The 21,616-nt window shown below is 43.3% G+C and overlaps 1 protein-coding gene across 5 annotated transcripts in view; it reads right to left on the reverse strand.

Annotated features, from left to right (window-relative positions):
* Nucleotides 1-21,616, reverse strand: part of TENM1 (teneurin transmembrane protein 1) — a 1,354,271-nt gene that overhangs the window by 132,183 nt on the left and 1,200,472 nt on the right. For all 5 annotated transcript variants that reach the window (XM_075323916.1, XM_075323915.1, XM_075323914.1 and 2 more), the window contains 2 exons: nt 11,242-11,608; nt 2,069-2,579 (listed from right to left, as the gene is read on the reverse strand). In XM_075323916.1, coding sequence (XP_075180031.1) covers nt 2,069-2,579; nt 11,242-11,608 — 878 coding nt within the window. The remainder of the gene's footprint in view (nt 1-2,068; nt 2,580-11,241; nt 11,609-21,616) is intronic.

Raw genomic sequence — 21,616 nt, forward strand, 5'->3', positions numbered from 1 at the left:
CCGTGTAACGACGGCTCCCTGCACACTCAGAACCGGCGCTCGTTGGTCTCCTGCCGTCAAAGACGCCGATGCGTGCCGCACAGCGGGAGACCAACGAGCAAAAAATGGTCCTGATCATTTTGTCATGATCAGCGACCTCGCAGCAGGGGCCCGCTCGCTGCTGCTTGTCACACACAGCAATATCGCTGGCGAGGTCACTGATATGTCACAAAACCTGTGACGTTTCAGCAATCTCGCTGTGTGTGACAGGGGCTTTAGATAGGTCATCAATATCTGATAGTGTGACTCTTGGGGTTCCCTGCCTTTCCACTGTTCCTGATGTAGGCAGCCAGAAGTGTTCAGTTGTGGAGCTGCAAAGCATAGTTCTGTCAACAAAATAGTTACTGAGCCCAAAAAATACAGATCCACCCCTTATACGAATCCTGGATGTGCAGTACCTGGCTGCGGGCACTATATTGCTGATGGAATTGTGCTGTGTGGCCACACAGCTGAGCCCTTCCGGCCACTGCTTACATTAAGAACAGGCAAGGTGTCATACCCTCACCGATCAGATAGTGATGATCTATCCTAGGGATAGGTCTTGATGTAGAAGTCCCGGACCACAATTTTAATACTTCAAAAAGAGATAAAAACAACCTCTAATTTATTAATATATAAACTAATATATAAAATAATAGAACCTAAATACTCAAGACATATGCTTTTCATATGCTGCTTAATTTCATGAGAATAAACTGACTAATGCCATCATCACTGGCTTCAAGATGTGTTCTGGTGTATAGGACCTCTCCCTTATATGACAATTTTTCCTTCAATTAAACAACCATGACAGAATGACAGAGGGACTGAGACTGCTTGGAAAAAGTCAAATATCATTACATCTGAGCGAAAAATATCTACCTCTTGGTTACAATGCAGCTGCTCTTTAGTAAAACCGAGGAGATGGATCTATGGAGAAAGGCCACAGCTGCCGCTCATATTCTTACTTAAGGAAACCCACAAATATACTAGCAAACCAGTAGGCACAAAGAGTACACTTTTTTCTTTGGACTAAACTTGAAGACAATTTTAAAGTGTCAAATGTTGTTACTTGTTACTAGTGAACAGTGAAATTCTACAGGTGTGACAATGAGAAAACAACACAAAAAAAGGCAAAGTCCATGATCACAATGGTTCTCAATAGAGATGAGCAAATCTGAAGTTCGGTTTTCGAACTGAACTCCGGATTAAAAAATCAAGGTTCGTGTTTGGGGATCAGATGCTTTCCGTGCAAAGAAAATGCGTGCAAGCAAAGCTGTGCTCAGGTACTCTTGGTTCTCAGCCCTGTGCGAGGCACTTGCAGTGTTTGATCGGCTGGCACTGGAGGTAACAACAGCATGATCACATGTAGTGTACAACAAAAAAAAAGTTTGAAAAAGTCCACCCACCCTCTCCCGGAAGTGATCCGCTTATGGCTGGCTATATGTGGGCAGAGACTCAAACTGCCAATCAGTCAGCCGAGCCTCCAAAGGTGCGCTCATCTCTAGTTCTCAATTCATAATACTATACTCAAGAGGTTGGCCAACTAGTAAGAGAAATAGGTGTGGGCATCAGACTATTAAAGTGTAATGGAACATTCCTGGAGACTTTTCAGAAGTTTTCATTTGTAGGTGTTGAGTACCGAGACCTCAACCAATTGGTAAGCAATCAGCCAAGCACTCCACATAGACGGACTGATAGACTTTATGCTGAGCCTGTCTCCAGTCTCGGAGGAGAGCAGAGTTTGGTCAAACACTTCTGCATTCTGTTTTAATGAATGCTGGGGAGTTCGAGCATCTGGAGTTCCACTGATCAAAACATGTGACATATCTATTACATATGAAAAGATTACCGAAAATGTATGATTTTGTTAAATTATGCATACAAGGCAATGAGAAGCTATGTAAATTTATGGTAAAATATTGATCTACAAGCAGTCTGTAGAACACATACAGTATCTAAATAGTAAATATATAAGTAATAAATCTAAATAATTTATGATACTGAAATGTAAAGGAAATAGATGGGAATTCAATAAATATCTACTTACTCGTAAACTGTAGTCCAACCGTTCTCATTGCTTTTGGTTGCCAGAAGCCCTGTATTTCCATGGTACGTCATTAATGCTAGGTTATATCCTTGAGCAGATATCCTTTTCAGCACTCCATTGTTGCTGATAGTTAGCCAGTAGACTTGTCCTCCGGGTACAACCAGCCACAAAGGTATGCCTCCAGCATCACGACGTATATGAACCAAATTGCCATTACTACTGGTAACGTAGATTACATCCCCATCACCATTGTATGTAAAGTTGTACACATAGTCCCGAGTTATCAGGTTTAAAGTGTGGAGATGGGTCCCATTAGTACTAAACTGATACAATTCTTGGTCGGCTGGAGAGGCAACCTCATACATATTCATGGCATTGAGATGAGGCTTGTTCTTAGTGACTGCTCGAATGCGTATGTTGCCAAGATCAGCTATGTACAGTGTGCCATCTGGAGAAACAGCTAACGATGAGGGCGCTTTCAGTCTGGCATCTTTTGCAAATCCACCGTCACCTATGGGACAAATAATATTTAATGTATTAATCTGTAAATTGCACATTCTAATTCTTATTAGAGAATGTCCAAACACATAAGAAATGTAAATTCACTGTCCATTTTAAAAAACATTTTGAATGGTATAATTTGAAGTGTGAATCAGCAAAGTTTAGCATTATTATGCATTTATCTCATTTTTGAAGATTCAATGCCCTGATGGTTTAAAAATTGTTTGTTTGTTTTTTCCTAGCTCCACGTATGGTGCCAGGACATCTGCCGTATTTCCCTACACAGCAATCTCCTCAATGTATTACTGCCATTGCATGTAAACAGAGATTTGTTTGTGAGTGTTAGCAAAATGAACCACAATCTTTGATTATATTGAAAAGGTAGCTAGGATTTGTGAAAACATTGTCTTATATGGATAGTGGGATTCCAGGCCCTGAAAGCTTACTGTTCACTCAAAAGACCTCTGAAGTGTATACCTCCTACAGGAATGGTGTACAGGATCAGTAGTAAGTTTATGGGTCTGTATATCACTCTCACAGAGTGGTGTATGGACTTATACAATTTCTAGAATATTTAGAGTGATAATATTAGCATAAACACTAATTATATTATCCAAACACATGATATTATTGTCTTAAAGGGTAGTCTAAAGGCTACTTTACACACTGCGATATCGGTCCCGATATCGCTAGTGTGGGTACCCGCCCCCATCTGTTGCGCGACACGGGCAAATCGCTGCCCGTGCCGCACAACATCGCCCAGAGCCGTCACACATACTTACCTGTCCGGCGACATCGCTGTGACCGGCGAACCGCCTCCTTTCTAAGGGGGCGGTCCGTGCGGCGTCACAGCGACGTCACTGAAGCGTCACTGAACCGCCGCCCAATAGCAGCGGAGGGGCGGAGATGAGCGGGACGTAACATCCCGCCCACCTCCTTCCTTCTGCATAGCAGCCGGGAGGCAGGTAAGGGGAGCTTCCTCGTTCCTGCGGTGTCACACGGAGCGATGTGTGCTGCCGCAGGAACGAGGAACAACTTCGTTACTGCTGCAGTAACGATTTTTAACAATGGCCCCCCATGTCGCCGATTAGCGATTTTGCACGTTTTTGCAACGATGCAAAATCGCTTATCGGTGTCACACGCAACGGCATCGCTAATGCGGCCGGATGTGCGTCACAAATTCCGTGACCCCAACGACTCCGCATTAGCGATGTCGTAGCGTGTAAAGCCCCCTTTAGGCCCTGCGCGCACTGGAAAACGGAATTTTCTTAAGAAAATTCCGAAGGGTCTGAAAGATTACCGCACCCGCGGTAAAAAACTGTGGCAAACCGCACCCGAAAACCGCATGCGGTTTGCTCCGGTTTTACCGCGGTATTGTTCGCAGTATTGCCGCGGTTTGCCGCATGCGGGTTGGTACATGGGCTTTAATGCATTCAATGCAATAAAGCACATTGAAGAAGAAAAAAAAAAGTAATTTCCTTCTGAGATAGATAGCAGACAGATAAATAGATACATAGACAGATAGAAGAATAGATAGAAGGATAGATAGAGGGATAGATAGAGTCCATGTGAGCACACGCTGCATTTCTCCTGAGCGGTATTGTGTTGTTCCCATTACCGGCCGTGGAAAATGCCCTGTAATTACCTCTGCTGTCTCGTTGCGAGGCTGCATTCAGCAGTGTCAGTCGCGGCTGGATGCAAGCATCGCAGGAAGTGGATTACGTCGGAGCTGTGTGTTTTGGGGGGGGTTAATAAAATGGTGAACCAGGGGCTTTTTTGTGTTTTATTTAAAATAAAGGATTTTTCGGTGTGTGTGTTTTTTTCACTTTACTTACGGGTTGATCATGTCAGCTGTCTCATAGACGCTGCCATGATCAAGCCTGGACTTAGTGGCGGTGATCTGCCGCCATTAACTCCTTATATTACCCTGATTTGCCACCGCTTCACAGCAACAGGAAGAGCCGGGACACTCCAGTACTGCCGCATAATGGATGCAACAGTCCCGGGGCAGCTAACCACAGAGAAAAAAGGGCTATGCAGTCAAAGGTCACTGAAGGACCACTGAATCAATAAACAATGTACCAACCTTTGCAAAAATATCAAATTTATTAAATTTAAGTATGTAGCAAAAGGAGTGATATTACATGCACATTAAAAGAATCATAAACACTGATCAGGCTATAGCAGAATCACAGATGAAACAGATCACCAGACCATATGGGGAGTGCAGATAAACTCATATCATCAAGAACAAAGGGTTCCTCAGGGTCATTAATATCAAGGACAAAGTTACCCATTAATACATATATAGAAGTCGTACGCAAGACAAAAAGCATTGCAGCACATATATAAGGTAACAGTCATAATAACATTCCATTGCTCATCACTCCGAGGAGTCAAAATCATTGGAAGGGAGGGCCAGCCAAGGAGAAACACTTTAGCTGGAAACCATTCCCATCAGCGCACTCACCCATAGGTAGCCGGGACCAAGAAAAACGTGCCCCTGACGCGCACGTTTCGATGACTTCTTCGGGGGGCCGTGAAGTGGTGTGGGTAAGGCTCGCAAACGTCTTTAAATATCCCGCTACCAGGGCCGCTTAACAGCTATTGGCCGCGCGTGAGGCGGGACTCCGGTCAGAGGCCGCGTCATCGGGCGCTCCCGGAAGTGACGCGGGCAATTCCCGTGTCGTCACACAGGATGCGCGCGTCACACCGTTTGGAGGCCGGCCGACGCTGGCATGATGGGAGTGACGCCGCACGCGCGTACCGCTGGAGCGGCCATGACCATGAAGGGCAAAAGGAAGGGCAAAACACAATAAATGGAGACGAGGTCTGCACCATACGTGGTTTGAGTAGGGAAAAGTAAGGGGAGCGTGCTAGTTAAGAAGACATCCCTCCCTATACACAGCAGCCGCATATATAGTACAACACGTAGCATCTGCCAAAGGTAACAATGCAGCTGCCAATAATATAGGTAAGCTAATCAAATGGGGAAAGATGGAAGTGCCATCACCACATATATGAGGCACCAGTTCTAGGAGTATAACACATGACACATGTTGAACATAATGCAGCTGCCAACAATATAGATGATCTGGTTAGTGAGAGAATTCACACCATGATAAGCAGAAAAACTCCCCGAACCCCCACTCAGTCCATGATCCACAGAAAGAGGTGCAGAATGTTGTTTCATATATCCAAGGCGTAGCGTCATCATTATATATTGGGATGCCGTAAATACAATGGACTAATCCTCCATGTGTCCGGGGTTCCATCAGTCAGCAACAGGGGAACTGACCACGATCATTTTCTCCAAGTGGGAGTCTAAAGCAGACACAAAGCAACGGATATAGGGCCGTCACTCAAAATTCCGACGAGATATATCCGGGAAGACAAATCCCACAGCAGGAGGGAAAGAGAAATATATGGAACCTCCGACCAGGAAAATCCATGAAGCGGGAGACATATAGAATGCCAAAGCCAAAGCCTGTAAATAAAACAACACAGAAAAACAAAAGAAGAAAAAAAAAAAGTTTTTCTCGGTCCCGGCTACCTATGGGTGAGTGCGCTGATGGGAATGGTTTCCAGCTAAAGTGTTTCTCCTTGGCTGGCCCTCCCTTCCAATGATTTTGACTCCTCGGAGTGATGAGCAATGGAATGTTATTATGACTGTTACCTTATATATGTGCTGCAATGCTTTTTGTCTTGCGTACGACTTCTATATATGTATTAATGGGTAACTTTGTCCTTGATATTAATGACCCTGAGGAACCCTTTGTTCTTGATGATATGAGTTTATCTGCACTCCCCATATGGTCTGGTGATCTGTTTCATCTGTGATTCTGCTATAGCCTGATCAGTGTTTATGATTCTTTTAATGTGCATGTAATATCACTCCTTTTGCTACATACTTAAATTTAATAAATTTGATATTTTTGCAAAGGTTGGTACATTGTTTATTGATTCAGTGGTCCTTCAGTGACCTTTGACTGCATAGCCCTTTTTTCTCTGTGGTTGTGTGCATGTATATTGGGTGCAGTCTTTTTAATATGATACGATTGGTCATACATCTAGTCCTCGTCTATTTGATTTATGAGTCCCGGGGCAGCTGCGGGCTGATATTCTCGGCTGCGGGAGGAGGGGGGCATTAACCCTGCCCGTCGCCCTCCCCAGCCTGAGAATACCGGGCTGCCGCTGTGTGCTTACCTCGGCTGGACGGTAAAAATACGGCGGAGCCCACGTGTTTTTTTTCTATATGTCCGTTTGCTTTCTATGTGTATTCTATATGTCTGTGTCTGTGTGTGAGTGTGATGTGTGTGTGTTCTATGTCTGTGTCTGTGATCTGTGTGTGTTTAGTCTCTGCTCCACTTCCTCTTCCTGTCATAAATGACATCACTTCCCTGCAAACCGCAGGGCAGCGATGAACATTACCACAGGTAAACCGCGAAATACCGCAGGGAATAACGCAGGAAAACGCAATGAACCGCACAGAATTTGCTGCCTGCGTTATTCCTTGCGGGATTTCATGATTACATTGCAGTCAATGGAGTGAAATCCCGCAGCGACGTGTGGAAAAGAAGTGACATGCAATTGTTTTTGCTGTGGGAATCCCGCAGCAAAACATGCAGCTGTCAAAATCCGCATAATGCGCACAGTATTTTTTTTTTCCCATAGGTTTTGCTGGTGATTCACTGCAGAGATGTTATGAACATAACATGCAGCGAAACATGCAGCGAAACCGCAGAAAATCCGTGGCAAAAAACGGCAAGTGCACACAGGGCCTAAAGTAGATTCTTGAGTAGTTCCAAGCAATACATTCTCCAAACAGTCTGTTTACTTCCTGGTTTCTAAATGGGTGGGATCTTCTTCCTCCAGTGACAGCTCTGGTGATTAGAACTGTAGAATTATTAGAACTATAGAGCTCAGTACAAGTTCTGCTGTAACACAAGCAGCTATCTGAGTGTACACTGTAATCACTATACTTACACATAGCAATAACAGAACATCTGAGCAAACACACAGATGCCAAAAGAAGAGAGTGGAGATTAGGAACGCTTCTATGAAAGCTTCTTGACTCATGATTTATAACTGTATCTCTTCAGAAGAATATTAGGGAGGGAAAAGAAGAGGTAGGTGGGTGAGCAGCTATCTGCTGAATAGAAATCAATGGCCTGGTAAAAGCTGCCTGGGATGTTAAGAGTTAACTCCGACCTGAATGTAACTACTGCGCACTCTCAGTCAGAAACTAGAGGCAAAAATCTCTATAAAAGCTGTCTTTGCAGAAGATTGACAGTATATAGAAAAAGCAAGTCAACTGCAAACTTGCTTGTTTTCATGCTGTCTAAGGCTATGGTCACACATTGCATTTTTACTGCAATTTTTCTGCAGTCAAAACCTGATCTCTTGCCAGTGAAAAGCTGTAGTCAAAATGCAGTTTTGGCTACATTTATTGATCCTTTTCTTGCTGAATTTTGCTGTGTTATTCCTCTTTGACACGTCAGTGATTCTGGTACGTATGTGAAATTTTTTATACATACCAGAGTCATGGACATACGCAGACCCATTATAATCAATGGGTCTGTGCACACATCAGTGATTTTTCACTGACTGTGTCTCCATTCGGGGCGTACACACGTGTCCGTGTGTTTCGCACGGAGACATGTCCGCTTTTTTATAGCATCACAGATGTCTCACGGACCACACTATGGTGTGAACTGTGAAACACGTACCAGAAAAACATGAACATTGAAAATAAAATGATTTTATACTCACCTTTTCCAGCGACGCTCTCCGGCCTCTGCTGCCTGCTGCTTCCTGCCCGGCTAATTACGGTCATGCATATTAATTTATACACGGCACAGCCAACCTGGAAGTAGCTGCATGGGTGACACAGTGGTGGCCGGACATAGCATCCAGGAGAGTTCAGCACCACTGACAGCAGGAGCAGGGACAGGTGAGTTTATCTCCATGTGCAATTACGGATCACGGATTGCACATTGACAACGCACATGTGCATGGACCATGGCACACGAAGGGACATATGCACTTTTTACACGTCAGTGAAAAAGTCTGTGTTTTTCACTGATGTGTGAAACAGGCCTTTACTGCATTATTTTGCTGTGTTTTTCAGGATATGCATGCAGCAAAAAAGGGGGGGAAAGAGAGGGGGGAGAAAATAAATTTTCTCAATCCTATAGCCCAACTCACTAATATCAATGAGTAAGGAGCAAAAAATGAGTTAAATTAAAACGTAACTTGTTTTAAATAGAATATTTAAAAATGTCTTCAATGACAAAAAATATACTGTATATTGATTCCAATTCTTCACTGATTGGGTCACGTTCAAGAGAGGGACATTGGTCCAATTTCTGATAACAGCTGAAATGTAGCTGGGATGGTAGAGGAATGAAGTGCATGATCCCCTAATGACCGTCTATTACAAGAGAAAAAACGCGTCGGAAGGCACTAATATGGACAGTTGAGGGCTACATAGTAAATAGCTGTGGACTGCCCTTGTCAGGGCAGTTCTTTCGGGTGCCAGGGCTAGTACAAAATAGGGCCAAATAGGGCACTATGGACTCTCCCTGACAAACCATCTAATTGCAGGATGTGGTAGATTTGAGCTGGAAGAGAAGGGTCCATGAGAACAAAGTCACCAAGAAACTGGTGAGATTGTTCCAAGTTTTCTTCTTTATATGTCTGTGGTATTCTTTCTGAACACTCAGGCGGGCTTTGCCCACTACGACATCGCAGGTGCGATGTCGGTGGGGTCAAATTGAAAATGACGTACTTCCGGCATCGCATGTGACATCGTAGTGTGTAAAGGCTCGATGATACTATTAACGAGCGCAAAAGTGTCGTAATCGTATCATTGGTGCAGCGTCGGCGTAATCCATAATTACGCTGACGCGACAGTCCGATGTTGTTCCTCGCTCCTGTGGCAGCACACATCGCTGTGTGTGAAGCCGTAGGAGCGAGGAACATCTACCGGCGTCACTGCGGCTTCCGTAGGATATGCGGAAGGAAGGAGGTGGGCGGGATGTTTACATCCTGCTCATCTCCGCCCCTCCGCTCCTATTGGCCGCCTGCCGTGTGACGTCGCAGTGACACCGAACGACCCGCCCCCTTAACAAGGAGGCGGGTCGCCGGCCAGAGCGACGGTCGCAGGACAGGTGAGTCCATGTGAAGCTGCCATAGCGATAATGTTCGCTACGGCAGCTATCACAAGGATATCGCTGCTGCGACGGGGGCGGGGACTATCGTGCTCGGCATCGCAGCATCGGCCTGCGATGTCGCAGCGTGCAAAGCCCGCCTTAGACAATATAATGCTCTTTTTCCAACCCTAAATTAGTGAATTTTTTACTACTGTGAAATTGCACAAAAGATATTGAACCACTGTCCCTATGTTGAATGTGACCCAATCCATGAAGAGTTGGGATAAATATATATTGTTTGTCATTGAAGACATTTTTATATACTTTATATATAAAAGTTGTGTTTTTCAGGATCTCTAAGCTTGCCTTGCTTCCAACCTTGCAATCATAAACTATACAAGGTGTTATATGAGCGCATGAAAAAAAACAAACATAAATGCAAATGTAAAAACCAGAGAGAAAGTTGAATCAGTATGGCATTGTTATTTATTTAGTTTTACCGATATATGGTACCTCTGTATTGAGGTAGTACTCAAGAAGGTACCTACTGGGTTATAAATAAATCAAGGTATATGGTACTCAAAAGGAAATTACATGCAAAAAATGTTTTGGTCTCCTCCTAACTAGACTCTCTCCTCTACAGTCTATCCTTAATGCAGCAGCCAGGGTTACCTATCTGGCTAACCGCTACTCGGATGCCTCTGCTCTGTGCCAGTCATTGCACTGGCTGCCCACAGGATCCAATATCACAGGATGCAATTCAAACTGCTTGTTCTCACCCACAAAGCTCTCCTCTTCCCCCTTATCTATGTCTATCACCCCACCCATTCTCTACGCTCTGCAAATGACTTTCGACTAACATCCACACTAATTCGAACCTCCCACTCCCGGATCCAAGATTTCTTCCAAGCTGCACCAATCCTCTGGAATGATCTACCCGAAGAAGTTAGGATGATGCACAACTTACTCAGCTTCAGAAGCTCCCTAAAAATGCATCTTTTTAGGGTGGCCTATCTCCCTAGCCGAACTAAATTCACATAGTCCCTCCACAACTTCTCAGAACATAACCCCACGTCAAACTCCATGGCACCCAAATGCATCTCAAGGTTCTGGCCAACTGGTCCAGGAAGCCATTATTTATCCCCCATTTCCTTCAGCTGGCTGGATTGTCATTGCAAATAAGCACTTGTACCTTATCTTCCCCCCCCCATCTCATTGTAGATTGTAAGCTCTCACAAGCTGTGTTGTCTTTTTACCCTCTAAATATTATATTTTCTATAACTGTTATTTGTTGGTATATGATCCTCCTTAATTGCGGAATATGTTGGCGCTGTAGAAATAAAGATTATTATTATTATTATTTTGTAAGTAATCCAGAAAACAAATATTACATTTCGGTCCCAAAGCCTGGACCTTCTTCTGATACTACATAAAGAACAATGAATGATGTGTGATCAATATTAAATGAAAAGCATATGCAACACAAAAAGAAGAAAATAAAGAAGCATTTGGCCTTACCTGAAAAACAGTCACAATTGGGGTCGATCTTACAGTCACAGTCTGTGGGGGCTCCAACTAATGTAGAGATTTCTCCATTTGTGGTGACTTGCTGTATTCTGTTAATCTTCCTTTCATCTGTTTCGGCAATGTAGAGGACTCCACTGTGTGATACGGCAATGGCTCGTGCAGATTCTAAGGTGGAATGAATTGCTACTTTGCTGACGAGAAAGTAGTCTATCCCAGGAACCTGGCAATGTATGGGTCTGCCGGCAATAATTCTCACTTGATTATTATCTGAGATCTGGAGTACAATGTTATTGTCCAAGACATATAATGAGTTATCCATTGGGTTGACTGCAAGGTCAGTTGGCCATTCTAGTCGAACCTGCAAGGAATAAACTGTATGAATTCAACATTTCATGAAAATTTTGTACGAATCCAACAATTAATGATGGTTGCAGATTGGTAGTAAATGATCACATTGTATGTTCTAAGTAATTACTTTTTGTAATTCACAAATATAAACTACCATATGGAGAACTGCAAATTTGGGAGCTGAATGAATTCAATCTCAGCAGCTACTTTGGTTTATAAACAGTATATAAAAGAGGACCAACCAGGACCAACCAAAGTCTAAAAAGTGATGAGTTTAGAAAACTAATTTTCAAATGACCCATTAAGCAATTTCTCTTAGCTGGAACCTTATCCATTAGCTGGAGCAGAGAGTAGCTACACAGAGAGTCCATTACTCTAGAAGAGCCAGCTTGTCTTCTTTGGTCAACCCATTGAATTCCTTGAGAATTGTGCATTGCTTCATTTCTGCTGTGGTGGCGCTGAAGGAAAATTAACCACTTGGTTTAATGTTTTCCCATATATGACAACTAATTGCTGAAATTGCCAGAAGTGGGATATCTTGTTATCAGCTTAAGATCATTGAACTCCTCTAAAAAAAGTCTTTATCCAAAGCAGACAACTGGTGTGGCATTCACAGTAGCTTAAAGTAGGTCTCCAGCCTTAAAACAACAATTAATAAAGGTGCCTGTCATGGGTGTGTCACGTGTGATAGGCAGTCATGTAGTTTCAGGCCATAGAAGGTCACAGTGTTTGGATGTGCAATATGCTCACTGACTTACCATTGTTCCTGCTGTCAGTATACATTGGTATAGGTAGCTTTACTGCTGGATTTATCTTTCCACCTTTTGGACCCAGCAGGAGCTCACCTTCCACCCAGTTGCTGACCATCAGCATTCTCTTGGTGCATAAATACCCTTTCCTTCCTTTGGACTAGTGCTGGTGATATTCTTCTGTTTATTCATGCCCTGGGTGCAAGCAGGTGGCTTTTACTGCTGTGTAGTATCGTTGCAGAAAGCTTTGCTGAACTTCTACCTGAATCATCTGTGAATAAGTAGTTCATGCATTTTCCCCTGTGTGTCCCACTTGTGTCTTTTATAGTTGTTTAGTGGGGTTGACAAAGAGCTCATCCCATCTGTTCTCTATTTAGGCCCCAGCACTAGGGATACCTAGGGTAGGTATCAGGCTCGGCGCATAGGTGCGGAACCTATCTAGGGTGCTGAGGGACCCAAGGGAGCATTAGTAGCTTTGGTCAGGGGTCACCATCTTCCCTTTCCCCAGACACCAGGTTTCTGTTCACTTCCCTTTCACCATGCACTTGGTACTTACCCATAGCTAGTGCGTGACAGTGCCCTAATCATATGAGGTCAAAATGTGCCTGGTCCTGGCACCTCTATATCTGCTTTAGGATTGACACAGTAGAGAGATTCCGATGTCCGCATGTGATCAGTAATTCATGTAAAGGCGACTAGCATGTTTCAACAACTAGGCCAGCCTTTTATCTATTGAAATGAGCCAGTCAGCCAGCCCCATAATACTTGCCACTGATCATGTGCTGATATTTTGAACTTTCTTCTATGTTGAACCCAAATCGTATTTTGAGATCAGGCATCTTATAATTCAAGTACATTAGAAAGATGAATTTCTTACTATTTTTTAATGTATCTAAAGAGGGGGATTTATTTTACACCAGTCTTGTTGTAAAATATGCTGGACAAGATGTGCCAAAATTAAGAGTTTCGGTAGATGGCTTATGGTCTAATTCTGTCACAGACAGAAAAGAGATCCTCTGCAAGAACAGTATATGGGCCCTTTTCAGTCCAATAACTCATTAAAATGCACAATTCCTCCTGCTTTGGAGGTAGAAGTACCCCGCTTACCTCTTGGGCCCTTGTATGGCCGCATAGGTTGCACCAATGATATGTCCGCAACTGGGTTATCTGATGACTCTGAACCTCTTTCCTAGATTTTCAGAGGTGACCTATATTTTCATGAGTACAGTGTTGTAGGCAGGTGTCATCTCTATGGCTGGAGTGTGACATAGGCCTGTTCTATAGGTAAATATTAATAAACATGGCTATATTGTGGCTCATGCCATGCTCTGCACTATGATGGCTCCTCCTAATTTTTCATTTAACTCTTCAGGCTTGAAATTTTGAATTTCCATCATCATTTTTGTCTTTTCTTGATACATTGAGGAATAGCCAGCAGATTCCCTGAAGTCTGAAATTCTCCATCAATGTTCTCAAGGAAAAAAATTAACAGTGATGAACTGTCACTAACTGTACAAATTGTCATTACAACATGTGTCACGTACCGCTTTCTCTTCTGATTCATTGGAAAGTACAGCAAATCCCTCAATCAGACCCTATCTTCATTTCTCAGACATTCGTATTTCAACACTTCATGGTAAAATTCTTCATAGCAGCTCTAGATCCTGAGCAATCAGCCAGCAATCACTCCTTTCATCACTTTGTGCTAATTTCATAAAAGCAGGCTGTAAATCTACCAATCATCCAATCCATACATACGTGTCCTTTATCAGTGAGCAGCGCCTACACTGCGCACTACAGCTGGGTATATCTGACTTCTGTTTGAACATCTTCTAGACAATGTCGGCGTAGTCCACTTTAAACATCCCTTTGACCTCTAAACGTGACTCTACATTATTAGTCTAAACTTTTGCAAACATGGTGAATTTATTCATTCTGCACTAAGAGTTTGCTTAGCACAAAGAAAACAATTGCGCTCGAATGAAATATACATCAGAAGGATGTCTAAAATATGGGGATAATGCCGGGTGCTTCATAGGTTTAACTTTACTAGGGGGCTTTGTTATTTGCAGCAGATATATTAATGTGCTCTAGATCTGCATCACAATTCATCTTTGTATCATAGAAAATTGTCTCGGAAGGTTCAATTTGTGAGAAGTCATTTTAAAGGCTCCTTTAGACAAGAGAATAATATTGATGTGTACTGTCCGAGTAAAATTTGGACGGCACACTGACCAATATATCTCAATATGGCTGTTCAGTTGCCAGTTTTGTCACATAAACTGAGTGTCTAAGTGAAAAAAACTCCACATCATACACTATTCTCTTCGGAGTCTCGGATGTGACTCATCCATTCAAATCTAGGGGGGTGCAAAAGCATTGGATCCCATATCAAACATCTACCTGGCATGCTATTTTTCTGCATACATTTCAATTAATAACTTAGAAAGCTGTATTTGATCATATACAGTCATGGCCAAAAGTTTTGAGAATGCTACAAATATTAATTTTTACAAAGTCTACTGCTTAAGTTTTTCTAATGGCAATTTGCATATACTCCAGAATGTCATAAAGAGTGATTAGCTTAACAACAATTACTTGGAAAGTCAATATTGGCTAACAAAATGAACTTTAACCCCCAAAACACATTTCAACATCATTGCATTCCTGCCTTAAAAGGAGCAGCTAACATTGTTTTAATGATTGTTCCATTACCACAGGTGTGGGTGTTGATGAGGACAGGGCTGGCGAACAATCAGTCATGTTTAAGTAAGAATGACACCACTGGACACTTTAAAAGGAGGCTGGTGCTTGGTATCATTATTTCTCTTCAGTTAACCATGGTTATCTCTAAAGAAACACGTGCAGCCATCATTGCTCTGCACAAAAATGGCCCAACAGGGAAGAGTATCGCAGCTACAAAGATTGCACCTCAGTCAACAATCTATCGCATCATCAAGAACTTCAAGGAGAGAGCTTCCATTGTTGCCAAAAAGGCTCCAGGGCACCCAAGAAGGACCAGCAAACGCCAGGACCATATCTTAAAACTGTTTCAGCTGCAGGATCGGACTACCAGCAGTGCCGAGCTAGCTCAGCAATGGCAGCAGGCTGGTGTGAGTGCTTCTGCACGCACTGTGAGGCGGAGACTGCTTGAGCAAGGCCTGGTTTCAAGGAGGGCAGCAAAGAAGCCACTTCTCTCCAGAAAAAACATCAGGGACCAACTGATATTCTGAAAAAGGTACAGGGAATGGACTGCTGAGGACTGGGGTAAAGTCATTTTCTCAGATGAATCACCTTTTCAATTGTTTGGGACATCTGGAAAACAGCTTATTAGGAGAAGAAGAGGTGAGCGCTACCACCAGTCTTGTCTCATGCCAACTGTTAAGCATCCTGAAACGATTCATGTGTGGGGTTGCTTCTCAGCCAAGGGAATCAGCTCACTCACAGTCTTGCCTAAAAACACAGCCATGAATAAAGAATGGTACCATGTCCTCCAAGAGCAACTTCTCCCAACTGTCCAAGAGCAGTTTGGCGCTCAACAATGCCTTTTCCAGCATGATGGAGCACCTTGCCATAAAGCAAAGGTGATCACTAAATGGCTCATGGAACAAAACATAGAGATTTTGGGTCCATGGCCTGGAAACTCCCCAGATCTTAATCCCATTGAGAACTTGTGGGCAATCCTCAAGAGACGGGTGGACAAACAAAAACCAACAAATTCTGGCAAAATGCAAGCATTCCTTATGCAAGAATGGACAGCTATCAGTCAGGATTTGGTCCAGAAGTTGATTGAGAGCATGCCAGGGAGAATTGCAGAGGTCCTGAAGAAGAAGGGTCAACACTGCAAATATTGACTTGCTGCATTAACTCATTCTAACTGTCAATATAACCTTTTGGTACTCATAATATGATTGCAATTATATTTCTGCATGTGATGTAAATATCAGACAAACAATTAAAAACCAGAGGGCAACAGATCATGTGAAAATATAATTTTGGTGTCATTCTCAAAACGTTTGGCCATGACTGTACATGTAACGGTCGTCTCTCTGTTGTAAGAGACTAATGACAGGTTCTGGGTCAGAGTCTCTTTGCTTTGGGAGACTCTGCAGATTAAATGTATTCCCTTTCCTTTGGGGAGGAGAGGGTTAATGTCAGTATTCCTTGCCAGAAAGCATTTTCATTACCTTCCCAGGTATTTCAGGTTTACTCTCTCCTCCCAGTACAGGGTGCCGGTTATTCTCTTACTCATTTGAATGTTTGACCTGGAGGTGGAAAGAGCTGGTGGAGCCCTCTCTGCAAGTTGCTGTGTAGGCTGCAGTCTCGATGCTGACTGTAGAAATCTGGTGTTATGTTTCCCTCTGTCTGTCTTTCCTTCCTCTGGTGTGTTATAAGTGCAGCAGTTGAGCTAGCGTCCCTCACCTGCCAACTTACTAGCCAGGTTATCACAGGGTCTGTCAGGGTCTCAGGTGTCCTGTTTGGGAACAGGTGCGAAACCTGTATAGTGACTTGGCTAGGAGGTTAGGGCTCAGCTGCAGGTGACTGAAAGAGGTGTCCAATCTTCCTTTTCACTAGCGCTAGGGCCCACCATTGTTAATGTGTTCCCGCTGTACCCCTTGTGTGGCAGTGTGTCGCATTGTGTGCAATATTTTCCGTTGTCACTAGCGTGACAATATATTCTAGTATGTAGATGTATGAAAATGGTTTGTCCCCAAATGCCAGGTGGGTGTAAAAACAGATACACGGATGGCACATGGATGAATATCAGATAAAAATCATCCACTTTTCCTGGATGAAACTTGTACGATTTTTCATATGTTTAGCTGACTCTGGTCTAATGAACACAAGAGCCCAAATTATTTGGTATGCAATGGAGGTGTAAAAAAGAATAAAGTCCACATAGCTTTTTTGTTTTAAATGTTTTGGGAAAACAATAAAACCATTGCAACATAGACACCAAAAATACTCAGTCCACTACTTCACTATGTATTTTGGGATACAGTGGTATGACCTTCATCTGGTTGGTATAGCTCTATATATGTAGAATATCCCATTAGACAGTGAACGGGCTCATGTATAAAATTGTGTTATGACTCCGTACAATTATACAGAGCCATAATATGGCACCGGTAGACTTACTCTACATATTGTAACTCTGTATGACTCAGATTTCATGCCGAGGCAGAGAGAGATTTTCTCTTGGATTTTGTTTGATACTGCCAGAAAAGAAATATCTAATGCTCCATCAAATACTGTATTACAAACTTTTTCCGTGCTGGTATTGCTTGCAAGGGGAGAATGTCTCCATAAGACAGAACCGTATGGAGGCACCATATGGAGGCTTGCTGAGACCCTACTTGGTCTCAATGTATATATTTTTGCTATGTGCATGACGCCTAAGAAGTGTGATGTACACAGCAAGACATGGCACTCATTTTAGCATAAACTGTGAAAATGATTGTACTACAAATAGACTTTTTGACTTACTTCTAGCAAGCACACTCTTATGAACCCATTAAGCACAGATGCTTCTTTTGTAACCTGTGATAAGATGTTATGTTGTATTAAGACTACGCATGCCTTAAAGGGGTCATCCATTGAGTGATGTTTTTATATGTTTGCTTTTTATTTCCTAATCAAGCCATATTCCCCATACTGATCCCCTTGCAATGGCGTTCATCCGATATTGCCTGAACTCCTGTTGGTCCTTGTTTGCAGCAATGACTAAACAAGGGTCCGGGCAGCAATGGCAGTGATCCAATGTTGCCTGGACTTTGGTTGGTCCTTGGCTACAGCAATGACTAAACAAGGGTCCGGGCAGCAATGACATTGATCTGATGTTGCCTGGACTCCTGTTGGTCTTTGGCTGCAGCAATGACTAGACAAGGGTCCGGGCAGCAATGACATTGATCTGATGTTGCCTGGACTCCTGTTGGTCCTTGGCTGCAGCAATGACTAAACAAAAGTCCGGGCAGCAATGACAGTGATCTGATGTTGCCTGGACTCCTGTTGGCCCTTGGCTACAGCAATGACTAAACAAGGGTCCGGGCAGCAATGGTGTTGATCTGATGTTGCTTGGACTCCTGTTGGTCCTTGGCTGCTGCAATGACTAAACAAGGGTCCGGGCAGCAATGACATTGATCTGATGTTGCCTGGACTCCTGTTGGTCCTTGGCTACAGCAATGACTAAACAAAAGTCCGGGCAGCAATGACATTGATCTGATGTTGCCTGGACTCCTGTTGGTCCTTGGCTACAGCAATGACTAAACAAGGGTCCGGGCAGCAATGTTTTTGATCTGATCTTGCTTGGACTCCTGTTGGTCCTTGGCTGCAGTAATGACTAAACAAAGGTCTGGGCAGCATCAGCATCAGAGTGGTGTGGCTTCAGGTTGATGTTATAATGAATGTCCCTGGTGATATACTGAATGATGGGAAAAAAGTTTGAATTCTTAAAATAAATTGATTGTGTCACTGGTGTGCCACTGATTGCATATTATTGTGCCCCATTGTTAGGAGAGATATTTTTAGGTCACGGTGTCTCTACCTATGGAGTTCTATCTCATGCAGGTAAACATGTATTTAAAGTGAAAGGTGATTTTTATTTTTCACGATAGCACTATTGTCCTTTATATTTTTTCCAGTAAAAAGGGAAAACACATTAGAAAATGGTTTTCTATAAAAGTAAATCTCAGGAGTTTTCATCTAATTGAATGTCTACCAACAAAGGGCGGCAGACAGGATGCTTTCATGGACGAGGTTGGCTGCTCATGATATTTTGAGTCCTGGATAAGCAGATCTTCATTCACGCTGTGTGTTTGCCCTTTTGGCATGCACTTCTATGTGGGCACTGGGAATAACTCCGAATATACACTTTTGTCTTATGTCAGGCATAAACTATTCAAGACAGAAGCAGGCAGCTCTAAATGGATGAGCTCAGCTGAATCACTTGCTCTAACCGCTGTAGATCATTTTTAATTAATTGTGACTAAGGCTCTATTGAACAGGAGTATATTAGCTAACAGCTGCCCGGCAATAAACTGAAGAAACAAATGCACTTCCTACCTAGCTTACAACAATGCTAGAAGTGAGAGGCCTTATTAATTACCAGATTCCCTAATTACTATGCTGTATATCAGGCTGTAGTCACAGAAAACTCCTCTTTAGGCCCCTTTCACACGTCAGTGATTCTGGTACGTTTGTGCTTTTTTTAAAACGTACCAGAATCACTGACATACGCAGACCCATTATAATGAATGGGTCTGCTCACACGTCAGTGATTTTTCACTGCACGTGTCTCCGTGCGGCGTACCCGCGTGTCCGTGATTGCCGCACGGAGACATGTCCATTTTTTTCTGGCATCACTGATGTCCCACGGACCACGCAGTGGTGTGGTCCGTGAAACACGTGCTAGAAGAAAACGTGCATATAAAATAAAAAACGTTTTAACTCACCCGGCGTCCAGCGATGTCCTCTGCAGCCCGTTCTCCCTGCTGCTTCTGAGCCGGCTCATTATTGTCGCGCATATTTATGATGCGTGACACAGTCGACCCGGAAGCAGCTGCTGCGGGGGTCAGCGCCGGCCGGATGCTGCACCGCGGGAGCGATCAGCACCATGGAGAGCGGGAGCGGTCACAGGTGAGTTGATTACTAAGTGCAATCACGGGCCACGGAGAACGGAGCCCGGATTGCACTTAGACAACCCACGTGTGCCGTGATTCACACGCAGGGACATGTGCGTGTTTTACACGCCAGTGAAAAACGTCAGTGTTTTTCACTGACGTGTGAAACGGGCCTTAGGCCGGGGATACATGGCACATACAGGTCACTGTGTATTCACAGACTGTTCAGGAGACTATATAAGAAAGTAGTGGTCTAGAAGGTTATTCTCATCTTCATAAATTGGTCATGTAAAAACAATCACTTTTCCATTTTATTGTTTATTACGTTTTTATGTCACCACTTTTCTATTCATTTGCCTAGGTGACGGACCACCACAGCTGTTCAGCAAACATCGCCAAACATACATGCACCGTGCTTACAAGCTGGCTGCTTGCTATTGCGCTTGTAAATAATGTTTTAATGTTTTGAAGCTAGCCAAGATTGCTGGAGAGCGCTGTTACCTCTTAATCCCAGCCAGATTTTGCACTGGACTTACAAGCTTGACAGCAATGGTTGTCAGTCTCCTAGGCAACAAGCCATAAACACAAGAAAAGTGTTCTCTCAAGAATGGCTTTTAATAAGCATTTTAAAGTAAAAGTGCTTGTTTTTAACAGCACAATCTGACATTATTAATCTATCAAAAAATGGGTAAAACCCTTTTAAAAAGAACTTGTCAGGTGCAATATGCATCCAGGACCACGAGCAGTTCTGGGTGCATATTGCTAATCTCTACCTATCCGTCCTTGTATCTAGTAGCATACATAAAGAGATCTTTAGAAAAAATATTTCTAAAGATCCTTTATGATATGCTAATGAGCGCAGGGACTAGTCGCAAGTGCGTTAGTTCCTGCGCTCATTCTGCCCACTTCACATGGCAGCACGCCCACAGGGGCATGCTAACATGTTATTCAATGCAGAATCCCCAGCAGTGATGCACGTATCTGTGTTTGCTGTGAATGCTCTTCTGAATGCCCGTCACCTCCGGTCATGTGCACTGAACCTCTCTGAAGTCGGGACGTGTACACCCGACTTCATACTGCACATGACCGGAAGTGCGGGGCATTCAGATCAGCGGTGACAGCGAACACAGGTATGCATGTCACTGCTGGTTATGCTGTATTGCATAGCATGTTAGCACACCCCTGTGGGGTGAGTGCAGGAACTAACGCCCTTGTGACTAGTCCCTGCACTCATTAGCATATCATAAAGGATCTTTAGAAATACTTTTTCTAAATATCTCTTTATCTGCTACTAGATACAGGGATAGTAAGGCAGGGATTAGCAATATGCACCCAGAACTGCTCATTGCACCTGACGAGTTCACTTTAACTAAGGAATCAAGCACACATTAATATTACGGCTCGCTTTTGTGGCATATAAGGAGTTGTATAGATGTCCAGGACTCGCTCCCCTTGCTCAATAACATGCTGCCTGCAGATGAACTGAATTTTCATAATAACAGGTTCAATGGCAGGTTCATTTTATGCATTTTAATGCACCTGGTAAATGCTTTAAGAAGAAAAGAACTGGCAGAGGAAAAATATTCAACCAAACATGCATGACGAACAAAACACCATAACATTTTTGGCCCTTTTTAAGTAATCTGAAAA

Source organism: Anomaloglossus baeobatrachus, chromosome 9, assembly GCF_048569485.1.
Source record: "Anomaloglossus baeobatrachus isolate aAnoBae1 chromosome 9, aAnoBae1.hap1, whole genome shotgun sequence".
Classification (NCBI taxonomy): domain Eukaryota; kingdom Metazoa; phylum Chordata; class Amphibia; order Anura; family Aromobatidae; genus Anomaloglossus; species Anomaloglossus baeobatrachus.